We start from the raw sequence: 23,646 nt of genomic DNA, 5'->3' as shown, positions 1-23,646 counted from the left end.
GGTTCAATAAACCACTAGACTAGCCCCACCTCCAGAATTGCGTTTTGGGCCTATATACAAAAATTAAAGGGTGCAATTATTGTGTCCTCCCTCCCTCCTCTGCATCAGATCATAGGGTGCATGAATGTATAGTCTCGCATCTGCTCGCGAGGTCGAGGTCAAGTCTTGGATAATCATACACACAGTCCTGCAGGAGTACTGGGTTTAGCCACATTTGCACCAAAACATCAATCACGTGACCACCCTGATTTCAACATGCACCATGCAATTTGTGAAAAAAACGAATATACAGTATAGATTTATAGATTTATAGGAGTTAAGTGTGTATACTAACATGCATGCTCCTATCAATTATTTTCTACATGTATATAGTTTCACACCCTGAATAAACATGAACACAAAAATCAATAATTAAGTTGAAACAACCCAATAGCAGGCTCTCAAAGGCAAACTAAACACAGAGTTTTGCCTTCTGGTAGCATCTTCAGCCATTAGTCTCAGCTTCCTGGATGCCACAGGGCCAGTTTTAGCCACCATCTTTGAGAGGAGAGAATCTGAGTTTTCCAGGAGAGAGAGGGGCTGATCAAACTCCTCCAATCTTCCATTACTCATCACCTGGATAATCGTATGATGCGCTATTAGTGTATTATCGTATGATGTACATACTATAATAATTATGTATACCGTATATATAGAGGGGTATTTTCGAGGCATTAAATTTTCGCAGATTGTTCAAACTAAGTCTGTCAGAGCGTTAATAGCTGATTGTGAAGCTGAAAAAATGGCTGCAATATAAGTTCTACCATTTACAATTATAGCTAGATACGTATAAAATACTCAGCATCATCACATTAGTACTACATGACATCATCACAATGCATGTGATTAACCAAACATTTTGGTGCACATAAAATTTTCCCCCACAAACTTTTTAAAACTCTGCATGATATTTAATTAATTAGCAAAAACCGCGAACATTATTTTACACCCTCGAAATATACCGCTATACGGTAAATATAGCACTCGGCTTTGCCTTGTGCAATTTAGAGGCCTTACACCATCCATTGCTTGTTACTCATGCTTTTAATCCCACAGTGCACTCTTAGAACCATGCATGCATGCTATTTAAATTATACTAATACAAGCGCAACAGAGTCCCCTTTACCGTATTTCTTCTAATTACAGCGCGACAAAGATCGATTTTCCAAGCGCACAGTTGAACAAACTATAGTTTAATGCTTATATTGGAGTGTATGCGTGGCGCATGCATATAGCGACAGAACGTATAAAATTGTAGTATATAGCCTTTCGCGAGGCTATAATAAATAAATTGTACAATTATATTAGTCAATTTCAGGCCAACTTATTATTTATTTTCTAATTACTTATAAGCGGTCAGCAATAAAATCAGAATTTACAATTACTTTTGGACCTGATACTTCTATTAGGGTGGCTTGCACTGAAGAAAGATAGTCATGATGGATTGTGTATGTATGCCAAGCAAGATTTGTCTAAAATACATGCACTAAAACAACATGCACATGCAGACAAACTTTTTACATCAAATTTTACATCAATTTAGCAACATTCACATGTACTTCTACTGGTTAGACTCACTAATATTCTGTCCGAGTCCATAATAGTGTTCAGTCGATGAGCTATTGTGATGACTGTGCACTGAGTGAACTTCTTACGAAGAGCTTGCTGGATAATCTCATCAGTTCTGTACATTATACCATATCATACTGAGTGTAAGGTAAACATGTACGTATATATATATGCACGCTTACCGTGGGTCCACATTAGCAGTGGCCTCGTCCAGTATCAGGATCTTGTTCTTCCTCAGTAGTGCCCTGGCCAAACACACGAGCTGCTTCTGCCCCACACTGAAGTTGCTACCTCCTTCAGACACCTCGCCAGCCAGCTGCCCCTCCAGCTGCTCAACTGCTCCCTTCAACTGTACCTGCTCCAGCACATTCCACAACTCATTGTCCGAGAACTCCTTGAAAGGGTCTAGGTTGTAACGCATTGTCCCACTGAATACTATAGGGTCTTGAGGAATGATGGACATCTTGTTGCGAAGGTCATGTAATCCAATGGACTGTACGTCCACACCATCGATGGTGATGACACCGGAGGGCTCGGCCAGTCGATAGAGCACTGAGAGGAGGGAAGATTTTCCTGCTCCTGTCCTCCCCACAACTCCAACCTTCTCTCCTGGCTGGATCGTGAGATTAAGGTCCTTCAATACTAGGGGCAGCTCAGGCGAGTACTGGAAAGACACATTCTCCATTTTGATTCGCCCTTCCTTAGGCCATTCTGGAGATGGTTTGTGGTTGGGAAGAATTGTTTCCAGTGAGGCTTCAGACTCCAATCTACTGTACCCCAGGATTCGTTCTGTTGATATCATCTGCACGAGAAAAACTAAAAACACGTTCTGGCAGATACATATATGCTTAAACATACAATATTCTCCATTTCAGCGCTCTGTTGAATACAGTACTGTAACTGTGCAGTAAGTGACACAGCATACACTAGACTCAGTCCCACCAGCTCAGCACTCAACTCTACAGTTGTCACGTCGTGAAATTATTCTAACTCAACAGTTGACATTATGGCTATTAATTTTTTCACTGGCCCGTCACATATAATTTAAAGTACACTAGACCACAAACAATCAGTACATGCACTAAATTCCGTGTGACATGCATGTGTTCGGTTGTTGTACCTGAGGCAAGGGGAATTGAGGTGAAGACGACAAAGGCGAGGAAACCAGTACTGATGAGATCGATCCGCATTGCAAACCACCTTGCTGTCACGAGATAGGCATACCAACCCTATATAATTATAGGAGAGCCATAATAGAGTACAACAAAATGTAATTTTAAGCAATAGGAACTACACGTATACATGTAGATAAGGGAAAAATTTGCACCCCTCACTTCACTGTGGACATCCTGCATGGTGATGACATAAGTGTCTCTGAGCAATGTCCTGTTTCTGGAAGGTTCTGATGATGGGCAGCCCTTGCAGAGTAGTGGAGATGTGAGAGTAGATAGGACTGCGAGCTGTGTACAGTGTATGCGTGTGTGTGTGTGTGTGTGTATGCGTGTGTGTGTGCATAAGGTTACACATAGGTGAAACTTAGCCAGCATGCATTAAGGCACATACTGGTAACTACCGATTAAGAGGTAGAACACTACATCATAATTATTGTGTACCTATGGCTTCCAGTCTTTTTACGTCTCGGGCAGTCTTCAGGTAATACCAACGGAAGAAAACAAACACCACCATGACAGCTGCAGCCACAATCGCAAGCCAAGGATTGGCTGCTATAGATATTATCAGAATGGCCAGAAATCTGATCAATCTTTCGATAAATTCAAAGAAAACTATTGGTAGGAGATCGTCTAGGAAGCCAATGTCCTTTGAGAAGCGATTCAATACTCGTCCTACACAAAGAAAAATAGGTACTGCCAATGTCATTATAAAGTATACAGATTGCATGCGTGGTTGCTAAAGAGGAATGCTCTGTCGGCAAATTCCCTCACCACTTGGATTGGTGTCGAAGAATCTTGCAGGGGCTCTCAGAACAGAAGCAAACATCCTGTTGTGTAAGACTCGTGAGGAATTGATAGTGAGAGCATAGATCAACACAGCTCTGATTATGGACAGCAACAAGGCTATTGCAATGAGGGCAGTGAATATCCAAAGTCTTGTGTTGTTCGAGAGTTGACAGAGTTCCGAGAGGCTGGTATTGGTTTCTGGAGTGCAATCTCGTGAACTATTGACTTTCTGAATGTCACAGTTTGCCCTGAGTGTGAGCATGCAAACAGATGAGAGCAAGGTAAAGGAAAACGGAAGTTGGAAACGTACAGTGCATATATACTGTCTAAGAGTAGATTACCACAAATGTGTTAGTAGTCATGTACTTAACTAAATGGTGCTGCTATCAGTATGTAGGTGAATGAATATAATTATAAGCTACAGCACATCTAAACTATTTCCCCAAAATTGTTACAGTGGGCAATCGTTTAGGTGAAAACGGGGGTGATTGTACAATGAAAGCACCGCAGGTGCATACTGATGCCTCGGTGGATGTGTCAAAGCTAAAAGCTACTACATGTACTAGCTATTAGTAATTACACACTATATATCACAGATATCATAATGTTCTTACGGTAATTTTGTTGCATATAAATTTCATATCTGTAATCCCGGGGGAAAAACTCAAGAGTGCACTCTTGAGTTTTTCATCATGCATGGGAAATGATCTATATACGCTAAAAAGATGAGTCTAAAAGCTAAAATTAATAGCTGCTGCATCATGCAGCTCTCTTCTCACTCTTGCAGCTACCAATAGCTATAGCGTTCTAGTGCAGAGCTAACTACTAAATATATAAAGTAGCAACACTCCATGGACAAGTTTTGCTACGCATGCACTCTTCTGGAAAGACTGCAATAACAGCAAAACTATATAGGTAAACTCGAGAATGAAGCATTATTTGAAAATCCACGAATTAAAACATGACTATAGAAGCCTATATATAGAAACTCTTACTTGCACTTCATTGATCCTTGAGCAGCTGCAGTCCATGCACACACACGTGCACACACACACACACACACACACACACACACACTACCGTATACCTTGCTTGCACATGCGCACCAAGGCATAAAAAAATGTATGTAAAATCAATTAAATTTTAATTTTTAATGTTGCTATGCCCTCGGGATATAAACTAGTTATTACTCAGCCCTCGGGGCTTACGCCCTCGTGCTTCAGTGCAATATATTCCATACATCCCTGGTGCCTGTGTTATAACTATAACTTATCTCTGTAAGTAAGTAATCAAAAGTTAGACAATTTATGTACTGTGTGGACCTTCGCCGTTACATCTTTTTGAGATAATCACCTATAGCAACCAAAAAAGCACTAAAAATGCACTACAAATTTGAGCACTGGGAGGATGTGTATATGCTTGCAACATCGAACAAAGTACATGTATCTATATAGCTATAGATGTTATGACCGGCAAAATCCCAGACCTTAGCTGAAAACCTTCACCTACACAATAGCACCAATTCTTAAACATATTCCAATCTGGATTTAAGTACAGCTATATACACACAAATTTGTGGTAATCTATTCTTTAGACTGGGATGCACAGTATAGAATATATCGGAAACTGTTCATCGCTCACCAGTTGGTTAGCCACCAATCAGACAAAACCACGCCTCCCTACAATGTAAACAAAGCAACAAACATTATGTGAGAGCACAACATTTATCTGTACAAGTATAATGTATATGAACAAACTATTATAGACGGGTAGTAAATTTAGCGTTTTCAGATTTTTCTTTGTTTTTAGGGTACTAATTTTGGCGGATTTGTAGCAAATTCATTACCACAATAATATCTCAAAAGATGTACAAGTATGAGTTTTAAGGTTAAATGGAAAGTTTGGAGTCAGATACAGATAAAAAAGGGCTAGCTTGCTTAGCATACTCTCAAAAGTACATTAGAAAGAAGAAAAAAAAAACATTTTTATATATTTTTTTAATGAGATTCATAATTTTTTAAATTGCGCGATCCGTCTCTAATTGAACGCTAGGTCGCCGAGGAGGCGTTTTATTATTAGCGTGTACTTAATTTAGAATTAATTACAAATTCGCTAAAATTCACTAAAATTAGTACCCGTTTATAATAGTAACAATAAGGTATATATGACAATACTGTATGTTTTAAAGTCCTAAACTCACCTCAGCGGCAAATATAAAGACGAGAATTACGGACAAAAACAAAAAGTTTCCTCCAGCTCTAAAGTACTTGTAGTAGGTCTTCATGGAGACAGTTCCGTGTGCCCTCTCTTCAGACGGTGGACCTTGCTGCTCCTACATGAACCGAGAGTGAGAGGAAATGTTCACATACATATAGTCAAAATGCTACCCCAAGTGTACAGCCTTAAGTAGTGAGTGAGACGTTGAAACATGCACGGTTACTATAATAGTTACCAGGATTATATCGTCTTGTCCGCTAGTGACAGTGTCGACAACAGAATGGAGAGACAGCAAAGAAGGGGCCATGTATATAGAGGCCTCATCGATATCGTGGAGTTCATTGAGGGATTTGCTGTCAGTTTGTTTTCGTCTTCTCCTGGGAGTGGGGTTGTCCAGCGGGTTGGGGACAGAGTGTACTATTGGGGTGGAAAAAAAATGTTATCACCATGTCGCAGATAGTATATCATGACATAAGTTATTAGCCAATACTAACACACAAACACCTATTCTTCAGGTACATTAGGGAACTTTCTATTCATTGGCTTCCACTTACATTTGTCTTTACCAGTTCCATTCCTGCCCGCCTCCCCCTCTTGGAGCAAGCCCAGTAAAGCATTGGTGTCCACTCCTCTGGCAGCCAGCTCAGCGTGAGTACCATACATCTCAATTTGTCCCTACACAACGGAAAAGCCTAGAGATAGAGAACCTGTAACTGTACAAACACACCAACTATTAACTGCATATATCCAACCTCTTTGAGTCCAAGTAGTTTGTCAGCCTCCAGTGCAAACTGCACTTGATGAGTGACTAGAATAACGATTTTATCTTCAACAGCCCTCGAATACACCTGTGGGAATAGGGCAGGAACATTTACATCAGCCTGTGCCTATATTGACTTGCTAGCAGCTCACCTCTCAAAGAGGTGCTTTGCTACGACTGTATCAACAGCACTGAGTGGGTCGTCGAGGAGGTAGATGTCTGCCTGACGATAGACTGCTCTGGCCAGACTAACTCTTGCCTTCTGTCCCCCACTCAGAGTCACACCTCTCTCACCAACCAGAGTCAGGTCGCCATCCATGAACAGTTTCAAGTCCTGAAGAGAGAAAGTAATGTACAACTTTACTCTATACACGCTACTAGTGGAAAACGTCACAAATGTACTACATGTATAATGAAAGCACCGCGGATGCTGGTGCCTCGGCCGTGGAGGAGTCACAGCTATAAAGCTACTAGCCTCGGTCCCAGGCCAATTTTTTTTAATAGAACGAAGTTGAATACTACGGCCTGGTATTGATTGTATCTGGGCGTGGCAGGAACCGGAAACGAAAGCAAGTTCTTCACACTTTGTTTCCTGTCATATTTCCCCGTAATTTAGCTCCATGTATGCTCTGAAGTAACTAAAATCTAGCCATAGATTATCTAGCTAGCTAGCTACTGCAAGTTTAAGTTGTTCAGATTAACGTATACATTGTCTGCTTCACAAGAAGGCCCCACTCTCATTGCAGAACAGGCCCAGCTCTTGTCAGAAGGAAGAAACGTCTTTCAACATGGTATAGCAAATCTCTTGCTTTCACTCACTGCCCTTTGTGATGGACTATAAACTAGTAGGTAGGACCAACACTGCCGGCCCTTGTCGACAGGTGTGTTGTTCTAACCACGCCCAGATACACGCCCAGATACAATCAACACCAGGCCTAGTTGTCGCCCTAGCTAGAAACAACTCGACCTGGAATCGAGGCTATAAAGCTACTAGCTATTATTATAGCAATAGCTTTTATACACACATGACTCAACATTTTTGCATAAATTTTGCTGCAGCAGAATCCAGAATCACAGAGAAACTCCAGCAGAGCCTTGCAGCTCTCTCCTCACTCTTGCAGCTACCAATAGCTAGCGTTCTAGTGCAGAGCTAACTACTAAGTAGAGTAGCAATACTCCATATCATGGACAAGTTTTTCTACGCAATCTCCTGAAAAGGCTGCAATAAAACTCGGCATAACTCGAGAAATCAAGCATTGTTTTGCAAATTCACGAATTAAAATCTCAAAAAATGACTAGAAGCCTATAGAAACTCTTACTTGCACTTCATTGATCCTTAAGCAGCTGTATATCAGTCCGCACGCACGCATGCACGCACGCACGCACGCACGCACACACACACACATGCACACACACACACACACACACACACACACACACACACACACACACACACACACACACACACACACACACACCACACACACACGTTTGTTTTGTGCTTGCTTCAGCTTAACCACATAGAAGAACCCACATTGCCCCAACCCCACTATCAACTACATGTACCACAAAACCGGCCCAGACAATACAGTGTTGTACTTTATACCTATATAAGCCCCCCTCAGAAGTTTTCTTTTAAAAGCCAACTTGAAATATCACAGCAACCAATATCAAGTCCAAGTTAGAAGATAAGTCTTATAATTTATGTCAGCTTGATTTACAGCTTTACAATAATTATTCAGCATGGCCCCAATGTGAATAGATGTACAATAACTATTGAGTGTTATATAGCACTGTATAGTTGTGTATAATATGTGACTGAATGCAACAGATGAATGGGGAGAGTTGGTTAAAGACTCTTTAACCCATCATTCTCGGCTCTCCAGGCCGAGCATCTGTTTGCTTTTCTGTTTCTGTCTGTTCTCTGCATGCCTTGTGGTGTTTGCCTTTCTGTTGTTAACCTACCTTAATTGTGCATGCATACTTTAATTAAATTAAGCACAGATTCCGAATTTAACAGATCAGCATGGCCACCCCCAGTAACATAATGTGGATATGGACATACATGTATAGATAGCTAATTATGACACTATACTTCCAACCATTGGTGTGTTTAATAATTTAAAGAAACGAAGGCGTTGGCAGCATTTTTCTTAGCCTCTAAAGAAAGACACAGAAAGTAAAATCCTTTATCAATTACTACATCTACATAATAACCAAAACCTCCCTCCCCCTGACCTCCCCTGAGAGTATTAAAAACCAGTAAAAAAACACAATTCAAGTAAAAAGACTAGATTACAAGAACTGAAGGTAAACCGCATAGTAAATTACATATTATTATATAATTATTAGAAGCATGAACACAAAATAATTATACTTATAGTAGTTATTCCTGCAGCCATTCATGTCTCATAAGCAATTTAATTTGCAAGTGCATTATGGAACTAGGAGAGGTGGTACCCTCTTCTCTGGTCAGATAAGGCAGTTCCTCACAATTTTTTTTTTTTGTTTCAACCCCTCCAACACACACACACACAAACACACACACAAACACACTACTGTATACCTCGCTTGTGCATGCGCACCGAGCTATACATGTTTGTTACAGCACTGAGCTTACAATGGTTAATTAACCCTTACCGTCACGGGCCACAATCGTGGCCCGCAATAGTGACTTTTTTTGCGAAATTCTAATTCTGCGATACTTAGGAAGTAGCTCGAACTACGCACATCCCTGTATAGAGGAAGAGCTGTAGAATCACGTGCAATTTAGTCTAGAATTTTTCCAAGCCACGTTGCTATGTTAAAATTTGATTAGCATCTTACCGCACGAAGTTTATATAGCTATGGCTAGATTGTTTACTTGTGCTGATGTGCTTGAACAGCTTGAGGACAGCAATGGCGATGTCTCCTCTGGTGATGACAGTGCCTATGAAGGAGAGGGGATAGTAGGATACCTCCCAAAGGCTACCAGCTTTATGCCAGACGCTGATGAACTGTCTGGGACTGAGGACATGCATGACATGGACCTAGACGCTAGCGCTATGGACCAGGACGGTGAAAGACCAGGAGAGGGCTCACTGTGTGACTCTGGCAAGTAGTATAGTATAGCTAGAATATCAGTAGTGTAAGTATATAGTATAGCTAAAATAGAATTAGCAGTACTGAACAGTCTTTATGTGAGCTTGTAAATTTCATAGGTCGTTCACCGATATAGTAATACATGTACGTATTGTACTTCAAATTGATATATCTTAGCACTGTTACATTCATATGATGTGAAAATCAAGCTTAGTCAAGCCTTTATACCATGTGATAGGCTGATCCATAAAAAAAAATTTTTGGATTTTATCTCACCGCTGGCCGAGCATTTAAAACGATAAAAACGGGTGAGCGTAATAACCGTGGTTGTTATGGCAACACATGTTGCACCATTTTATTCCTTGTTGTATGGGCATTCTATTGGTATATGGTTGCTAGGCATTTTATTGCTCTGGAAACCCGATAGAGAATTTACAGACATTTTACTTCACTGTTAATTAAGAATCCGACGGTTAAAGGATTAAACATCACACACACACACGGATATCCTACTGACCTTATCCAATGTGCAGGCTCTAATGACTTCGCCATAGCGATTAGGGAAGTGAGGAGACCCAAACAGAATGTTCTCTCTCAGAGTCCCCGAGAAAATCCATGGCTCTTGTGAGGTGTAGGAGAGTGCTCCACACACTGTGGCTATTCCCTCTATTCCCTCTATTCCCTGGAGCTCCCCTAACAAGCACTGCAGCAACGTGCTCTATATGGGATAACAACAATCAATAGACCGTCATTAATCTCATCACAACTTTAGCTGTTCTAGTTTTATTATCTGTGCACCTTTCCAGCACCCACTGGTCCAACGATGGCCAATAGAGAGTTAACCTGGGAAAAACACACATGAGGAGATTGTTCACAATAATTATACGTACACACGTGTACCTCTATGGCACATACCCCTATTAGACACGCATCCACCCACTAGTTACCTGATCTACTTGGAAGGAGATGTCTGTGAGGACTTGTTTGTCTCTCTCCATGGACCAACTGGCACTCAGTCCACTCACATCCACACACACTTTCCTGGACTCACCGCCCAACAGGTGCACGGTCGTGTGAGGGCTGTACGCCACAGAGCTCTCCCCAGACAGTATCTTCACTCTGGAATCACGTCTCTGACCTGTCATGCGAGATACAGGGTTAGTCACATGACATACTGGAAAGTTTCACACACTATTCATATGTGAGGTGGCAATTTCTCCCTCTTCGTCAGCAGGTGGCAACTCTTCTAGTAGCAGAAAATCCTGTACAATTGCATAACGATGTTATCAGTCACATTATTATACATTAGAACAGGGCTACTATAGGTCAAAAATACCTGCTAGCTTGGAAGATCGGTGGTCAATTGTGTACCCATACGTACATGCATGTTTTGTGCGCACCTGTATTCTCACGATAGCCACATAGGCCTCGTACACCACGAAGAAACAGCGCACCACAAAGACGATGAACACAAGCCGAATGACATTGATTAAAGAGAGAGTTGTTATGACACTCTTAGGAGTGAGCGTGTTTCCAGAGAGAATGAACGGAAGAACTATAAGGTACACAATGATCAACCTGGCCCCACCATAAACGAAGGTACTGGAAACGGCACGAACCACTCCTCCTTTGAACACCTGCAGCACCTCATTCCTGACAAGAATAGATTAGAATTACTTTTACACGTACATGTACTAGTCATAATATTATTATAACTTATACATAAGACGTACATCTTAGATCTGGCCTGTGGTACATACCAATATACACCGGGATATGCATGTGAACGTGGTTTGGCTAAATTTTTGATTTAGGTAATTAATATAAGACTTACTTCCTCAAAGCCTTGACCACTCTCTTGAAGGCGTACTCCCAAGCGTACATCTTGATCACTCTGATTCCCACAACCACCTCATTCATGACATGCACACGTTTGTCTGTGATCCTCGCTGCCTTAAACCTACACAAATAATGTGCATAATTCAGAGTCACCGTTTTTTAGGCTTACCTATAATAGGCGAAAAGTTTGGCAGCAAAAAATTGAATGAAATTATGGTTAATATCATGAAGAAGACTCCTATAAAAGCACTCCAACCAAATTTGACGTAGACTAGATAGCAGAAGGCAGTCGCTTGAAACGGTGCTATCCACACGTAGTGGAAAAACTGGAGAGCCTGTGTTTGTGAGCCACACTTATGAGGTAGGTAGGTAATTCTTACATTTAACGAACCATGTCAAATCGGTGCACATCATTGGATGAAAGGTTAATCACATGACCAGCGGATATTTTACCGATAGTCACTTGACTGAGAGAGAGGAGCTGCAAAAAAGTACATAATAATAAAAGTACATGATCAATTTTGTCTCACCTTTTTATGAATGGCTGTGGTGGCTGTGACCCTCCAAAGCATTCCCATCTTCTGGCCAATCAAGAATGCGTGAGCATGCACCAAAAGGCTTAAGAGAGCGAGAAGCACAAGACCTGATGGAAAAAACAAATAATTATATAAACATTTCCATTTCTTAGACTACATGCAGTAACAGCAATTGATCTGCATAATTATATACTGTATAGCAATATTCCTATGTGCAATCTCTTATAGAGTGTGTATAGATTAGTGCACAGTGAGTCTTACATAATAATTCACGTCTACTTGTATGTTCTCAATAAGAACTGAACCATCAAAACATTAAATACAATGTGTACACAGTACACAATCCCTATGCCTACCCCCAGCAAACAGGTAGGCGTCCCTGGTACTGACGATCTCCAGTGGGACGTTACTGTAGCACTCTGTATTGTTGACCTGCTCAGCCAGATTCAAGGTTCCCAGCTGGGCAAAGAATCCACTCAAATATCCAAGGACAATGGGTTGGCAATTGAGCAATATCACCTGCAGACAAATTATGATGTCACTCAGTAAGAATGCTTTGTCCCGCTATAAAATTTGTATGGCCACCCAAAGAAAGCCCACTATTGAGACCACAATTAATTTTAATGGGTTATACGTACTTCAAATGTAATTAGTATTCCTTGAATGATAAATCTCCACCAGGAGGTTTTGATCAAGGCCATGAATAGACGCGGCTTTTTCCCACTATTGTGCCGCTCAAGCTCAAACTGCCAATGCCTAGAAAACAAGATCATAATGTAAAGCGATGTAGTACGTACATATCATATATAAAGAAGAGAGGGATTGGCAACGTAAGTCAAAACGTAGACTTTTGTGCAAGGTGTGTGGCTTAATTATGAAACAATGCGTGTTGCCCCCCAACATTGGCCATACAATGTAGATGGTACACGCGGGCGTGGATGGGCCATGCCTATGAGCACATGCGTATTATCACACATTTGCAATAGATACTAGGCCGTATTTTGGAACCGATGCTATATACATTGGAGTAGACAGCCTCGAGTAAACCTGGGGCAACACGGATGGTTATTCGAGGTCGATTTTGTTGCTAATCCCCCTTTCCTTTATTTATGTACCGTACCCTCGCGAAAATACGCCCACCCTTTTCTGCAAGAAGTTTAGGTTTATTAGGGGACTGGGCGTTTAATCGCGAACGGTGAGTTTTCATTTGAATATACGCCCACCCGCGGCCTCAAATCGAGGTTTACACTTTGCTCTATGACAATTCTTCATTAATTTATTGTATTTTCATAGTATGAACATTTCATTGACAACAACAATGTTATAAACTAATGCATGAGTATGATTAAAGCACAGAATGAACGTGAAGAAGTGGACTCTGACTCTATTCGTTGCTTGTCGACGTCAGATGTAGCAGAAACTTCCCAAAGGATGGTAGGTCATACTCTTACAGAGCAGCTATCAGGTACTTTGTTTCAGAAAACCAAGGCAAGGTAACCTGCAAAATTGGCCTGGGTGATAACTTTCTTCTCAGATTGATTTTGTGTTTCCCTTTCTCTGCATATAGGACTACTTGTTCCCTGCATATACATCTTCAAGGGCAAACAGATCCATACAGATAAGTTTTATGGTCCAGCAAGGAGTGTATAGTCTTACTAGCTATACTACCTAAAACCTCCTTTCTTCACTAAAATTAATAGTGAACATGTGGCATTTAGCTACTGCGCATGCTCAAACTCTTCATTCTGGGTGAGCTTATAATCGAGTGAAAATACCCTTGTGCAAGAACTTTGAAGCAAAAGAGGGGATGGGTGTTTATTCAAGATGCATGGGCTTATTTTCACGAGGGTACGATAAGTACGTACATACACACTCTGCAATATCAAAACAGGAAGCGATTATACTAACAATGATCCCATTTACACAGAGGGAAACGTGGGGACAATTTCTACGGTTGCCACAGACGTACTTGTTAAACTTTTTGTACAGTCTCTCAGATTCCACCTCCTCAGGACACAAACTGAGGTCGTCCTCTTGAAGGTCATGTTTAACTCCAGTGCAGAACAACGCATCCAGCCAACTGAATGAGAAGTAATACACAGCAATGTAATGAGAATGGAGATTCAGTTTTAATAGATCTATAGGCCATTATTCTAAAACTTGACAGTAGCTACATTGTAAAAACCTTACACAAAGAGCACTCTCGATAAGAAATTAGCACCAGAGCGACGATCCCTAGGTCTCTTTCTGGCTGGAGTGACATCTTCTTTGTAGCTCTCTAGCTCTACTCTCTCCTCCTCCTCCTCCTCCAACTTGTGTTCTGCTTCCTTGCTCTTCTTCTCAGTAGCACTTACCCCTGACTGGTCTCGACTATCCATATTGGTACTGACTTGATCAGCTAGCTACGTACGGTAGCTACCTGTACAATGCAAATGCTAGTATAATATTATATCCAGAGTAGATCTGTAGCAGATCTACAAGTAAAAGGTCATAATAATAGAAAGCTCTAGGTAAGGACGTATAATAGTGTGTACAAAATCATTAGCAAATCATTATGGGTACCTAATGATCGTGAATCCGTTAATAGAATCTTTTTTGTGGTTCCCAACAATTACTAGTTTCTTTTCCTCTCTTGATCTAAATTCAGTGTGAAATCTACTGCATGTAGGGGTGTCGTCATTTGAAGCTTAGGCTCTATCCTCGCTCAGAAGAAGTGCGGCCTAGGCTAAGATATTAGTATTATGTAGCATTTCACTCCTCTGGTCTCATCATGTCAGTAAAGATGGCACGCTCTTATAATACATGTGGAAGCTAGACTGCATGCATATAGGTACAACTGAATTACGCAAATTTCTAAAGCTGTCACATATGATATCAGTTATTTCTTCACACCTTGAAATATTATAGCACAATGAAGAACACAACCGTGCATGATCAAACAGTAGTCTCAAGAGGCAAACTAAACACAGAGTTTTGTCTCCTGGCAGCATCTTCAGCCATTAGTCTCAGCTTCCTGGATGCCACAGGGCCAGTTTTAGACACCATCTTTGAGAGGAGAGAATCTGAGTTCTCCAGGAGAGAGAGGGGCTGATCAAACTCCTCCAATCTTCCATTGCTCATCACCTGCATGCATGCATGGGGATATTATAGGATAATAACGACAAGCACAACAGAGTCACATGCACATGCATGCACATGCATGCATGTGCACCTATATATACTATTCATGTTTATATATATGCGCATGCATGTAAACTGTCTGGTTAATTATAAACCCTTTCCCTAGCTTTAGAAAATACAAAATAAATACAGTAGACTCTCACTATTCCAGCTCTCTGAAGTATATATACGGCCACCTCGATATACCGGCCATTTGGTTTGGCACAGATTGCTAGCTAGATGTTTACTGCACAAAACTCGACCTAAAATGCAGCCACACTCACTATTCCGTATACAAATGTATATATATAATTATACTGGCCAGTACTGGCTGCCCCAAACTAGGTTTTCAATGTACGGCCGGATACCGTAATAGCTGGTTATTTTTCGAGGGACGAAATTTTCGAGGTTTTCAAGGATTGACCCAGAAAAACGAATTTACATCCGGTATTGAAACCTCTCTACTGTAGGGGTTTTCCTCGAAAATAAAATCCTGAAATGTTTAGTTTGGGCAATTTAGTGCCTCGAAAATAACCCGCTATATATGGTATGTAAGTGAAGAAAACATTTCCGGGAAAAAAGTGTCTGCCAATAGGACCTCACATGCAGACAGTTTTGTCGGTATCTATGTGATTTAGAAGCCCTCATCCACTAGTATCCTCGCTATACGCTCGGGATACTAAATCAGTGCCTTTTGGCTTCTAAATCCCATATATAGACACCTCCAAAAACAGAAACTCATACTTGCACTCTTTGAGCAGAAAAAAAGCAAAAGCTAAAAAAATAAGCTAAAACAGTCTATGCGCGCACACGGAGCTAATTCTAAGAAACCAAATTAGAGGTTAATGATTGTTTTGTGCTTGCAAGCTTTAGCTTAACCATGCACTGAGGAACCATGCACATAGAGAAACCATAATATAGACCAACCCTTGCACTATCAGCTACTACAACCACAAGGTACGTAGACATATAGATGTAATAAGAAATTTTACTGAGTCAGAAAACTCAGCGTTTGTAGAGTATTATAATTATGGCTTATAAAAAGACGACTGGTAGCAATTGCAAGATCACTTCATGTAGCTAGCTTGTTAGTTTTCAGGTATAAGGCCAGTCACTGCATTGAGCATCACGTAGCTACACATATTTGCTGACTCAACATGTAGGAAGCAATTGGCCATAACAATCACGTGCTACGATTATTGTTGAGTCAGCAAATATGTGTAGCTATACGTTGATGCTCAATGCAGTGACGAGAACTAACAGAGAAGTGATCTTGCAATTGTTGCCTGTTGTCTTGGCTGTAATGCTGAGTTTTCTGAATGTTGCTGACTCAGCAAAAATTGCCAATACTCTGGGTTGCATGTAACCAATTCTAATACAGTAGTCTGAGAACCTCGCTAATCCGAATAGAGCCGGACCAGACCCCATCCGAATACATGAAATTTCCGGATTAACAGATGTCATTAATTAATCATGAATATCATTAACGAAGACACTTTTGTACATAAATTTTGTGGCCAGAAGGGAAGCTGCTAGCTATAGAATAGTCTTTATCTAAACTTTTTATCCAGTCTACAGTGAGTCTTGTGAGTTCTCTCTTCGTTTTCTTTGCAGTGGCCATTGTATTGAGCAAAGGATAAAATTATTGCTGATTCAGCAAAGCAAGTTAGATTGCGCATGCGCAATAGTCTATTCTACTGACAGCCCCTCCTCTCTTTCAGTTTGCCATTTTGTCCGGATTTGCGAGGTTTCGGACTAAAGGATTAGCGAGGTTCTAGTGTAATCATTTCCTGCAGTCATTCATAATTATCATAATTATAAATAGGAGAGGTGGTTATATCCAATTCTCTGGTCAGATAAGGTATGCAACCCTTCCCACATAAACACACTACTGCATATATACCTCGCTTGCGCATGCGCAACGAGGTATAATAAATGTTTAAGTAGAAAAGCACAGTATTTTAATAGTCTGCGCACAAAAACTCCACAAGAAGAAGAAAGAATGCATTGTTTCCTCAATTAAGAACTGCTCCCAGACAAACACGTCTCTAGATCTACCATCACAAAACTTGTTATAGATAGCTCTTGATTGGGCTGGAGCTTTTTATAACAGCTTTATGGCAGCAACAGTCTCACTAATATAACAGCAGCTTAATTTTTTGTGTAGAGTAATCTATAGCTTCTAGGCTTCTATAGATCTATATAGCTGCTTATCTTTATAGTGCACACTTCCTTTCAATAGGTTACGTAAAACCATACCCATAATTTAAAAAATCTGGCAATCTGATTGGTGCGACAACATTCAGAAATGGGCCAATGGGAAAGCAGCCACTTTACCAGACGTCCTTCCTCCCTTCTGACGGCTGCTCGCGAGACTAGCTAAGATTATTCTACAAAAATCTTGTAGCAATTTAGTATCAATCGGTTACTTTTCTTTCGACAATACTATAGGAAGTGTACCTCGAGGCAGCACAATAACGTGAAACAGCAGCTCAATGCGGATGTGCTGGTATCTACAGCGCATGCATAGCTCAAACACAGTGGGCACAGCAATTTTTGTAGTAGCCCATGCAAACAGAAAAAAATTGAATTCCATAGTTGGTTGTATAATTACAATGACTACGGTATATACACGTTGATACTGCTCAGACTCACCAATATTCTGTCCGAGTCCATGATAGTGTTCAGTCGATGAGCTATTGTGATGACTGTGCACTCAGTGAACTTCTTACGAAGGGCTAGCTGGATAATCTCATCAGTTCTGTACAGAATACCGAGTGTACAGCACGTATATATGCACGCTTACCGTGGGTCCACATTAGCGGTGGCCTCGTCCAGTATCAGGATCTTGTTCTTCCTCAGCAGTGCCCTGGCCAAACACACGAGCTGCTTCTGCCCCACACTGAAGTTGCTACCTCCTTCAGACACCTCGCCAGCCAGTTGTCCCTCCAGCTGCTCAACTGCTCCCTTCAACTGCACCTGCTCCAGCACATCCCACAACTCATTGTCTGAGAACTCGTTGAAAGGGTCTAGGTTGTAACGCATTGTCCCACTGAATAGTACAGGGTCTTGAGGAATGATGGACATCTTGTTACGAAGGTCATGTAAGCCAATGGACTGTATGTCCACACCATCGACGGTGATGACACCGGACGACTCGGCCAGTCGATAGAGCACTGAGAGGAGGGAGGATTTTCCTGCTCCTGTCCTCCCCACAACTCCAATCTTCTCTCCTGGCTGGATTGTGAGATCAAGGCCCTTCAACACTAGGGGCAACTCAGGCGAGTACTGGAAAGACACATTCTTCATTTGGATTCGCCCTTCCTCTGGCCATTCTGGAGATGGTTTGTCGCTGGGAAGAAGTGTTTCCAGTGACGCTTCAGACTCCAATCTACTGTAACCCAGGATCCGTTCTGTTGATATCATCTGCATGACAAAAACTATACATGTAAAATACAGGCTCCCACATATAATCCTTTCAACATACAATGTTCTCCATTTCAGCGCTCTGTCGAATACAGTACTGGAACTGTCCAGCAAGTGACACAGCATACACTAGACTCAGTCCCACCAGCTCAGCACTCAACCCTGTGTTAAAAAAACAATTGTCACATTGTTTAGTTGACATTATTTTGCTTCTGAAACTACACTATTATATAGACCACAAACAATCAGCGTTAAATTCGGTTGTTGTACCTGAGGCAAGGGGAATCGAGGTGAAGACAACAAAGGCGAGGAAACCAGCACTGAGGAGATCGATCCGCATTCCAAACCACCTTGCTGTCACGAGATATGCATACCAACCCTATATATATATATAGGAAGGAAACACAAAGTGTATTATTATAGTATATAGAGACTAAACTACGCAATAAAATGAGTCAAATTTAAGCGATAGGAACTACATGTACATGTACATAGAAAAAAGTGCATCCCTCACTTCACTGTGGACATCTTGGTGATGATATAAGAGTCTCTGAGCAATGTCCTGTTTCTGGAAGGTCCTGATGATGGGTAGCCCTTGCAGAGTAGTGGAGACGTGAGAGTAGATAGGACTGCGACCTGTACATGAACAGTTGTGTGCGTGTGCAGGCAAGCTACATGTATAATCATGTGACTGACCATGCATGCATATACTTCTTTATAGGGACACATTATTCGCAAAAACGTTAGGGGCTTAGCGAGGGAAGGTATATATAGTTTATCAGAAAGTAAAATAGAGGCCTATCGCGAATTGCACACATAATTACCTATGGCTTCCAGTCTTTTTACGTCTCGGGCAGTTTTCAGGTAATACCAACGGAAGAAGACAAACACCACCATGACAGCTGCAGCCACAATCGCAAGCCAAGGATTGGCTGCTATAGAGATTATCAGAATGCCCAAAAATCGGACAAATAGTTGGATAAATTCAAAGAAAACTTGTGGTAAGAGATCGTCTAGGAAGCCAATGTCCTTTGAGAAGCGATTCAATACTCGTCCTACACAAAGAAAAGTAGGTACTGCTAAAATGTCATTATAAAAAACACACACAATTCAAGTTGAATCAAGTACATGTATAGATTGCATGCATGGTTGCTTATGATTACAGTAGAACCTCGATTATCCGGCCCTCCATTATCCGGAACCTCGATTATCCGGCTTGGCAGTTTTTTTCAGAAAATGGGTGTTCCCTAAAATGCGCATGCGCGGTACAGCTGTTACCATGGAGACATACCTGCTTATCTTATGCGCATGCGCAGACAACCATGTGGCACTGCTGTTTATCAATAAAGTGGGTGGATCACGGCGTGGTTTATCTATTCAATTATCCGGCATATTCACTTATCCGGCCTGCTTCTGGAACCAAGGTGTCCGGATAATGGAGGTTCTACTGTAAAATGATCATGCGGCAGCACTATAAAGAGGAATGCTCTGTTGGCCTCACCACTTGGATTAGTGTCGAAGAATCTTGCAGGGGCTCTCAGAACAGAAGCAAACATCCTGTTGTGTAAGACTCGTGAGGAATTGATAGTGAGACCATAGATCAACACAGCTCTGATTATGAACAGCAACAAGGCTATTGCAATGAGGGCAGTGAATATCCAAAGTCTTGTGTTGTTCGAGAGTTGACAGAGTTCCGAGAGGCTGGTATTGGTTTCCAGAGTGCAATCTTGTGAACTATTGACTTTCTGAATGTCACAGTTCGCCCTGAGTATGTGCAAACAGATGAGAGCATCTCAAAGGCAGAAAATGGAAGTTATATAGCAAATGTATTACGTGTACAAGTAGGGACTAAAATATGCAACTGTTCACCACTCACCAGTCGGTTAGCCACCAATCAGACAAAACCACACCTCCCTATAACGTAAACAAAGCAACAAACATCATACTTCTGTAGAGGTATATTTGCACAACAGTGATCTGTACAAGTGATAGCATATACAGCGATCAATGTATATGCGCAAAGCATACATGTATTGATTAATTCCTGCATACTCAAAACTTACCTCAGCTGCAAATAGAACGACAAGAATGGCAAACAAAAACAAGAAGTTTCCTCCAGCTCTGAAGTACTTGTAGTAGGTCTTCATGGAGACAGTTCCGTGTGCCCTCTCCTCAGATGGTGGACCTTGCTGCTCCTGCATGTACGGAGAGTGAGAGGAAATGTTCATAAATTATTCCTAATTAAAAAGTGATCACAAGTGTACAGCCTTAGTGAGTGCAAGGTTGAACATAATTATAGCCTCGATTCCAGGACTGGTATATATACACTGTTTGCAGGTGTGTATATGCATTCTTGGGGGTAGAGTAAGTAATTTTATTTCACGTTTAACATGATCGCATATATAATGATGTCATTGCACAAATCATACTGAACTCAGATAATAAGTGTGTGCGTGTGTTGTGTGCACAGAAAAACACCCACCATGCACTGTACAAAAGAAGACAAGACCTGACTTTTCAACACAGGAGAGAGTGTGAGCAAGAACAGAAGAGAAAAGAAGTAGAAGCCATTATAATTTTATAGTCACTATATATAGTCTCGGCCATAATAATGTTATAACATATTTATCCACACACACACATCGATATCGACCAGCTCTGGCTACTTCCAGATGCTTCTCCATGGATGCATGAAGACTAATTGATAAATGAATGCTGTAAGCTGCGCTGTGCTAATGCCTCTCGCCATGTTTTACTTCGCTCAAAAAGTATTAAAGAATTAATTTGTCTACATCAGTGGGGGGGTCACGTGAGTTAGCACGGCAGGGTCTCCTTTTTCTTTTCGCTTCCTTCATTCTTTCTTTGTTCCTCCAATTCATCTTCTTATTTTGACAAAGAACAGAAAAAGGTGTGCTTCTGGCAGTGTACGTGTACATGCATGTAGCTTTGCAGCTAGCTCTTTTCTGATTCTTGTAACTAACCAACAGCTAGCGCGTTAGCGCAATAAAATAAGTTGAATAGAAAGTTTGTGCTAATAGATGATGCTATGAAAGATTCTGTCACTGTGAGTCAAACTAGCCATAACTCAAGAAAGAAGCGCAAATCCACGAATCAAAATCGTGGCAGCCTATAGAAGCTGTTAGTTTTTGTCGCATTGCAACCGTTAAGCAGTTCCAGCTAGAATACACACACAGTGCGGCTACGCCTTGAGGCATGATTACAAAGAGTTTTATTAACTGTTGAATCCACCCACGCACAAACAGTGATTACCAGGCCCTTTTTTCCAAGAGCCTATAGGATCGAGGCAAGGTTTAATCATGCACGGTTACTGTTTACCAGGATTATATCGTCTTGTCCGCTAGTAACAGTGTCGACAACAGAATGGAGGGACAACAAAGAAGGGGCCATGTATATAGAGGCCTCATCAATATCGTGGAATTCATTAAGGGATTCGCTGTCAGTTTGTTTTCGTCTTCTCCTGGGAGTGGGGTTGTCCAGCGGGTTGGGGACAGAGTGTACTATAGGGATAGAAAACAATCATGTTATCATCATGCTGCAGAGAATAATTATTATGACACAGCTAGGTCTTTAGTACTTTTTAGTGGACTTATTCCTAAACAATTGTTTGATAGTACTTATTTATGCCTCGAGGCATAGTCGCACGAGGAATACGGTAAAGTTGACTGTGTGTGTATCCGTGTGTGTGTGTGTATTCCAGCTCAACGGTTGCAATGCGACGAAAACTAAGAGCTTCTATAGGCTTCTAGCCACGTTCTCTTGGATTTGAAACTTCTAATTTTACTTTAATAGTGAAGGCTGTTCCAGTTTTTTCAGAATCTTTTGTAGCATCATCTGTTCGCACAAAACTTAATGAATTAGCTTTGCACTAAAGCGTTAGCTGTTTCTTAGCTATACAAGAGTAGAAAAGAGCTGTACACTGCCAAAAGGAGCCAGTCATTTGGAACACTCTGACCTCTTAGCATTTCTACCCCTTTTCTAATTTCATTGACAGGAAATACAACAACACTATCATCATTGATCTACTTGAAGATTGAAGATCTCCATTAGCTGTTTCATAAAGCTCCTCTTCCACAACACTATTACTCGTTGCTATTTATAATGTACGTATATGGAACTAAATTTGTTCACTGTCGATAATTAAAAATGCAAGCATTTAATAATTATACATAATGCGAAGTGACCTCCATTTTTGAGCAAACATGCCTAGAGGAATTAATTAATACAGCGGGAGATTGCAAGATTCATTTTTGAAACACACAAACACCTAACATGTACATATTAGGGTGTCACTGACGCTTTTGAGCTTCCAATTGTCTACAAAAACCAATGAATCTCTCACTTACATTTGTCTTTGCCCGTTCCATCCCTGCCCTCCTCCCCCTCTTGGAGCAGGCCCAGCAAAGCATTGGTGTCCACTCCTCTGGCAGCCAGCTCAGCGTGAGTACCATACATCTCAACTCGACCCTAACAAGAGCAATTAATCAGTGAAGAGCCTAGCTTTATATTAAATGTATTCAACCTCTTTAAGTCCAAGTAGTTTGTCAGCCTCCAGTGCAAACTGCACTTGATGAGTGACTAATATAACGATTTTATCTTTCAACAGCCCTCGAATACACCTGTGGGAATAGGGCAGGAGCATTTACATCAGCCTGTGTCTATCGACTTGCTAGCAGCTCACCTTTCAAAGAGGTGCTTTGCTACGACTGAATCAACAGCACTGAGTGGGTCGTCGAGGAGGTAGATGTCTGCCTGACGATAGACTGCTCTGGCCAGACTCACTCTTGCCTTCTGTCCCCCACTCAGAGTCACACCTCTCTCACCAACCAGAGTCAGGTCGCCATCCATGAACAGTTCAAGTCCTGAAGAGATAAAGATTAACGATTTTGTAGCTGTATACTCTACCGGTTACTAGTAAAAAGTCACAAATCCTATATAATAATGTATGCTAAAAGCACTGAGCTTATAGAATGGCTGAAATATCACACACACATGCACGGATATCCTACTGACCTTATCCAACGTACAGGCTCTAATGACCTCG

The 23,646-nt window shown here is 41.2% G+C and overlaps 2 protein-coding genes and 1 pseudogene across 3 annotated transcripts; all 3 read right to left on the bottom strand.

Annotated features, from left to right (window-relative positions):
• Positions 1-99: 99 nt before the first annotated feature.
• Positions 100-23,646, bottom strand: part of LOC135330867 (ATP-binding cassette sub-family C member 4-like) — a 28,559-nt pseudogene continuing 5,012 nt past the window's right edge.
• Positions 11,137-15,023, bottom strand: LOC135330936 (ATP-binding cassette sub-family C member 4-like). 2 transcript variants are annotated; one of them, XM_064525923.1, is made up of 10 exons: positions 14,892-15,023; positions 14,190-14,418; positions 13,969-14,079; positions 12,638-12,755; positions 12,356-12,518; positions 11,994-12,106; positions 11,855-11,944; positions 11,633-11,798; positions 11,459-11,584; positions 11,137-11,277 (listed from the first exon to the last, which is right to left on the bottom strand). In XM_064525923.1, the coding sequence occupies exons 2-9, from the start codon at positions 14,375-14,377 to the stop codon at positions 11,541-11,543; spliced, it is 993 nt and encodes a 330-aa protein (XP_064381993.1). In that variant the 5' UTR covers positions 14,378-14,418; positions 14,892-15,023; the 3' UTR covers positions 11,137-11,277; positions 11,459-11,540. The 2 variants fall into 2 exon arrangements, with proteins under 2 accessions (XP_064381993.1, XP_064381992.1); XM_064525922.1 differs by lacking the exon at positions 14,892-15,023 and having other exon boundaries at positions 14,190-14,520.
• On the bottom strand, positions 14,862-23,464 carry LOC135330888 (ATP-binding cassette sub-family C member 4-like). The gene is made up of 14 exons (XM_064525841.1): positions 23,284-23,464; positions 23,125-23,221; positions 22,949-23,069; positions 21,921-22,102; positions 20,648-20,779; positions 20,461-20,498; positions 20,086-20,348; positions 19,409-19,639; positions 19,099-19,220; positions 18,855-18,963; positions 18,646-18,746; positions 17,965-18,584; positions 17,814-17,919; positions 14,862-15,122 (listed from the first exon to the last, which is right to left on the bottom strand). The coding sequence occupies exons 1-14, from the start codon at positions 23,448-23,450 to the stop codon at positions 14,934-14,936; spliced, it is 2,478 nt and encodes an 825-aa protein (XP_064381911.1). The 5' UTR covers positions 23,451-23,464; the 3' UTR covers positions 14,862-14,933.

Source organism: Halichondria panicea, chromosome 2, assembly GCF_963675165.1.
Source record: "Halichondria panicea chromosome 2, odHalPani1.1, whole genome shotgun sequence".
NCBI classification, from domain to species: Eukaryota; Metazoa; Porifera; class Demospongiae; order Suberitida; family Halichondriidae; genus Halichondria; species Halichondria panicea.
The sequence above is the reverse complement of the archived record's forward strand: the minus strand, read 5'-3'. Positions and strand labels throughout refer to the sequence as shown.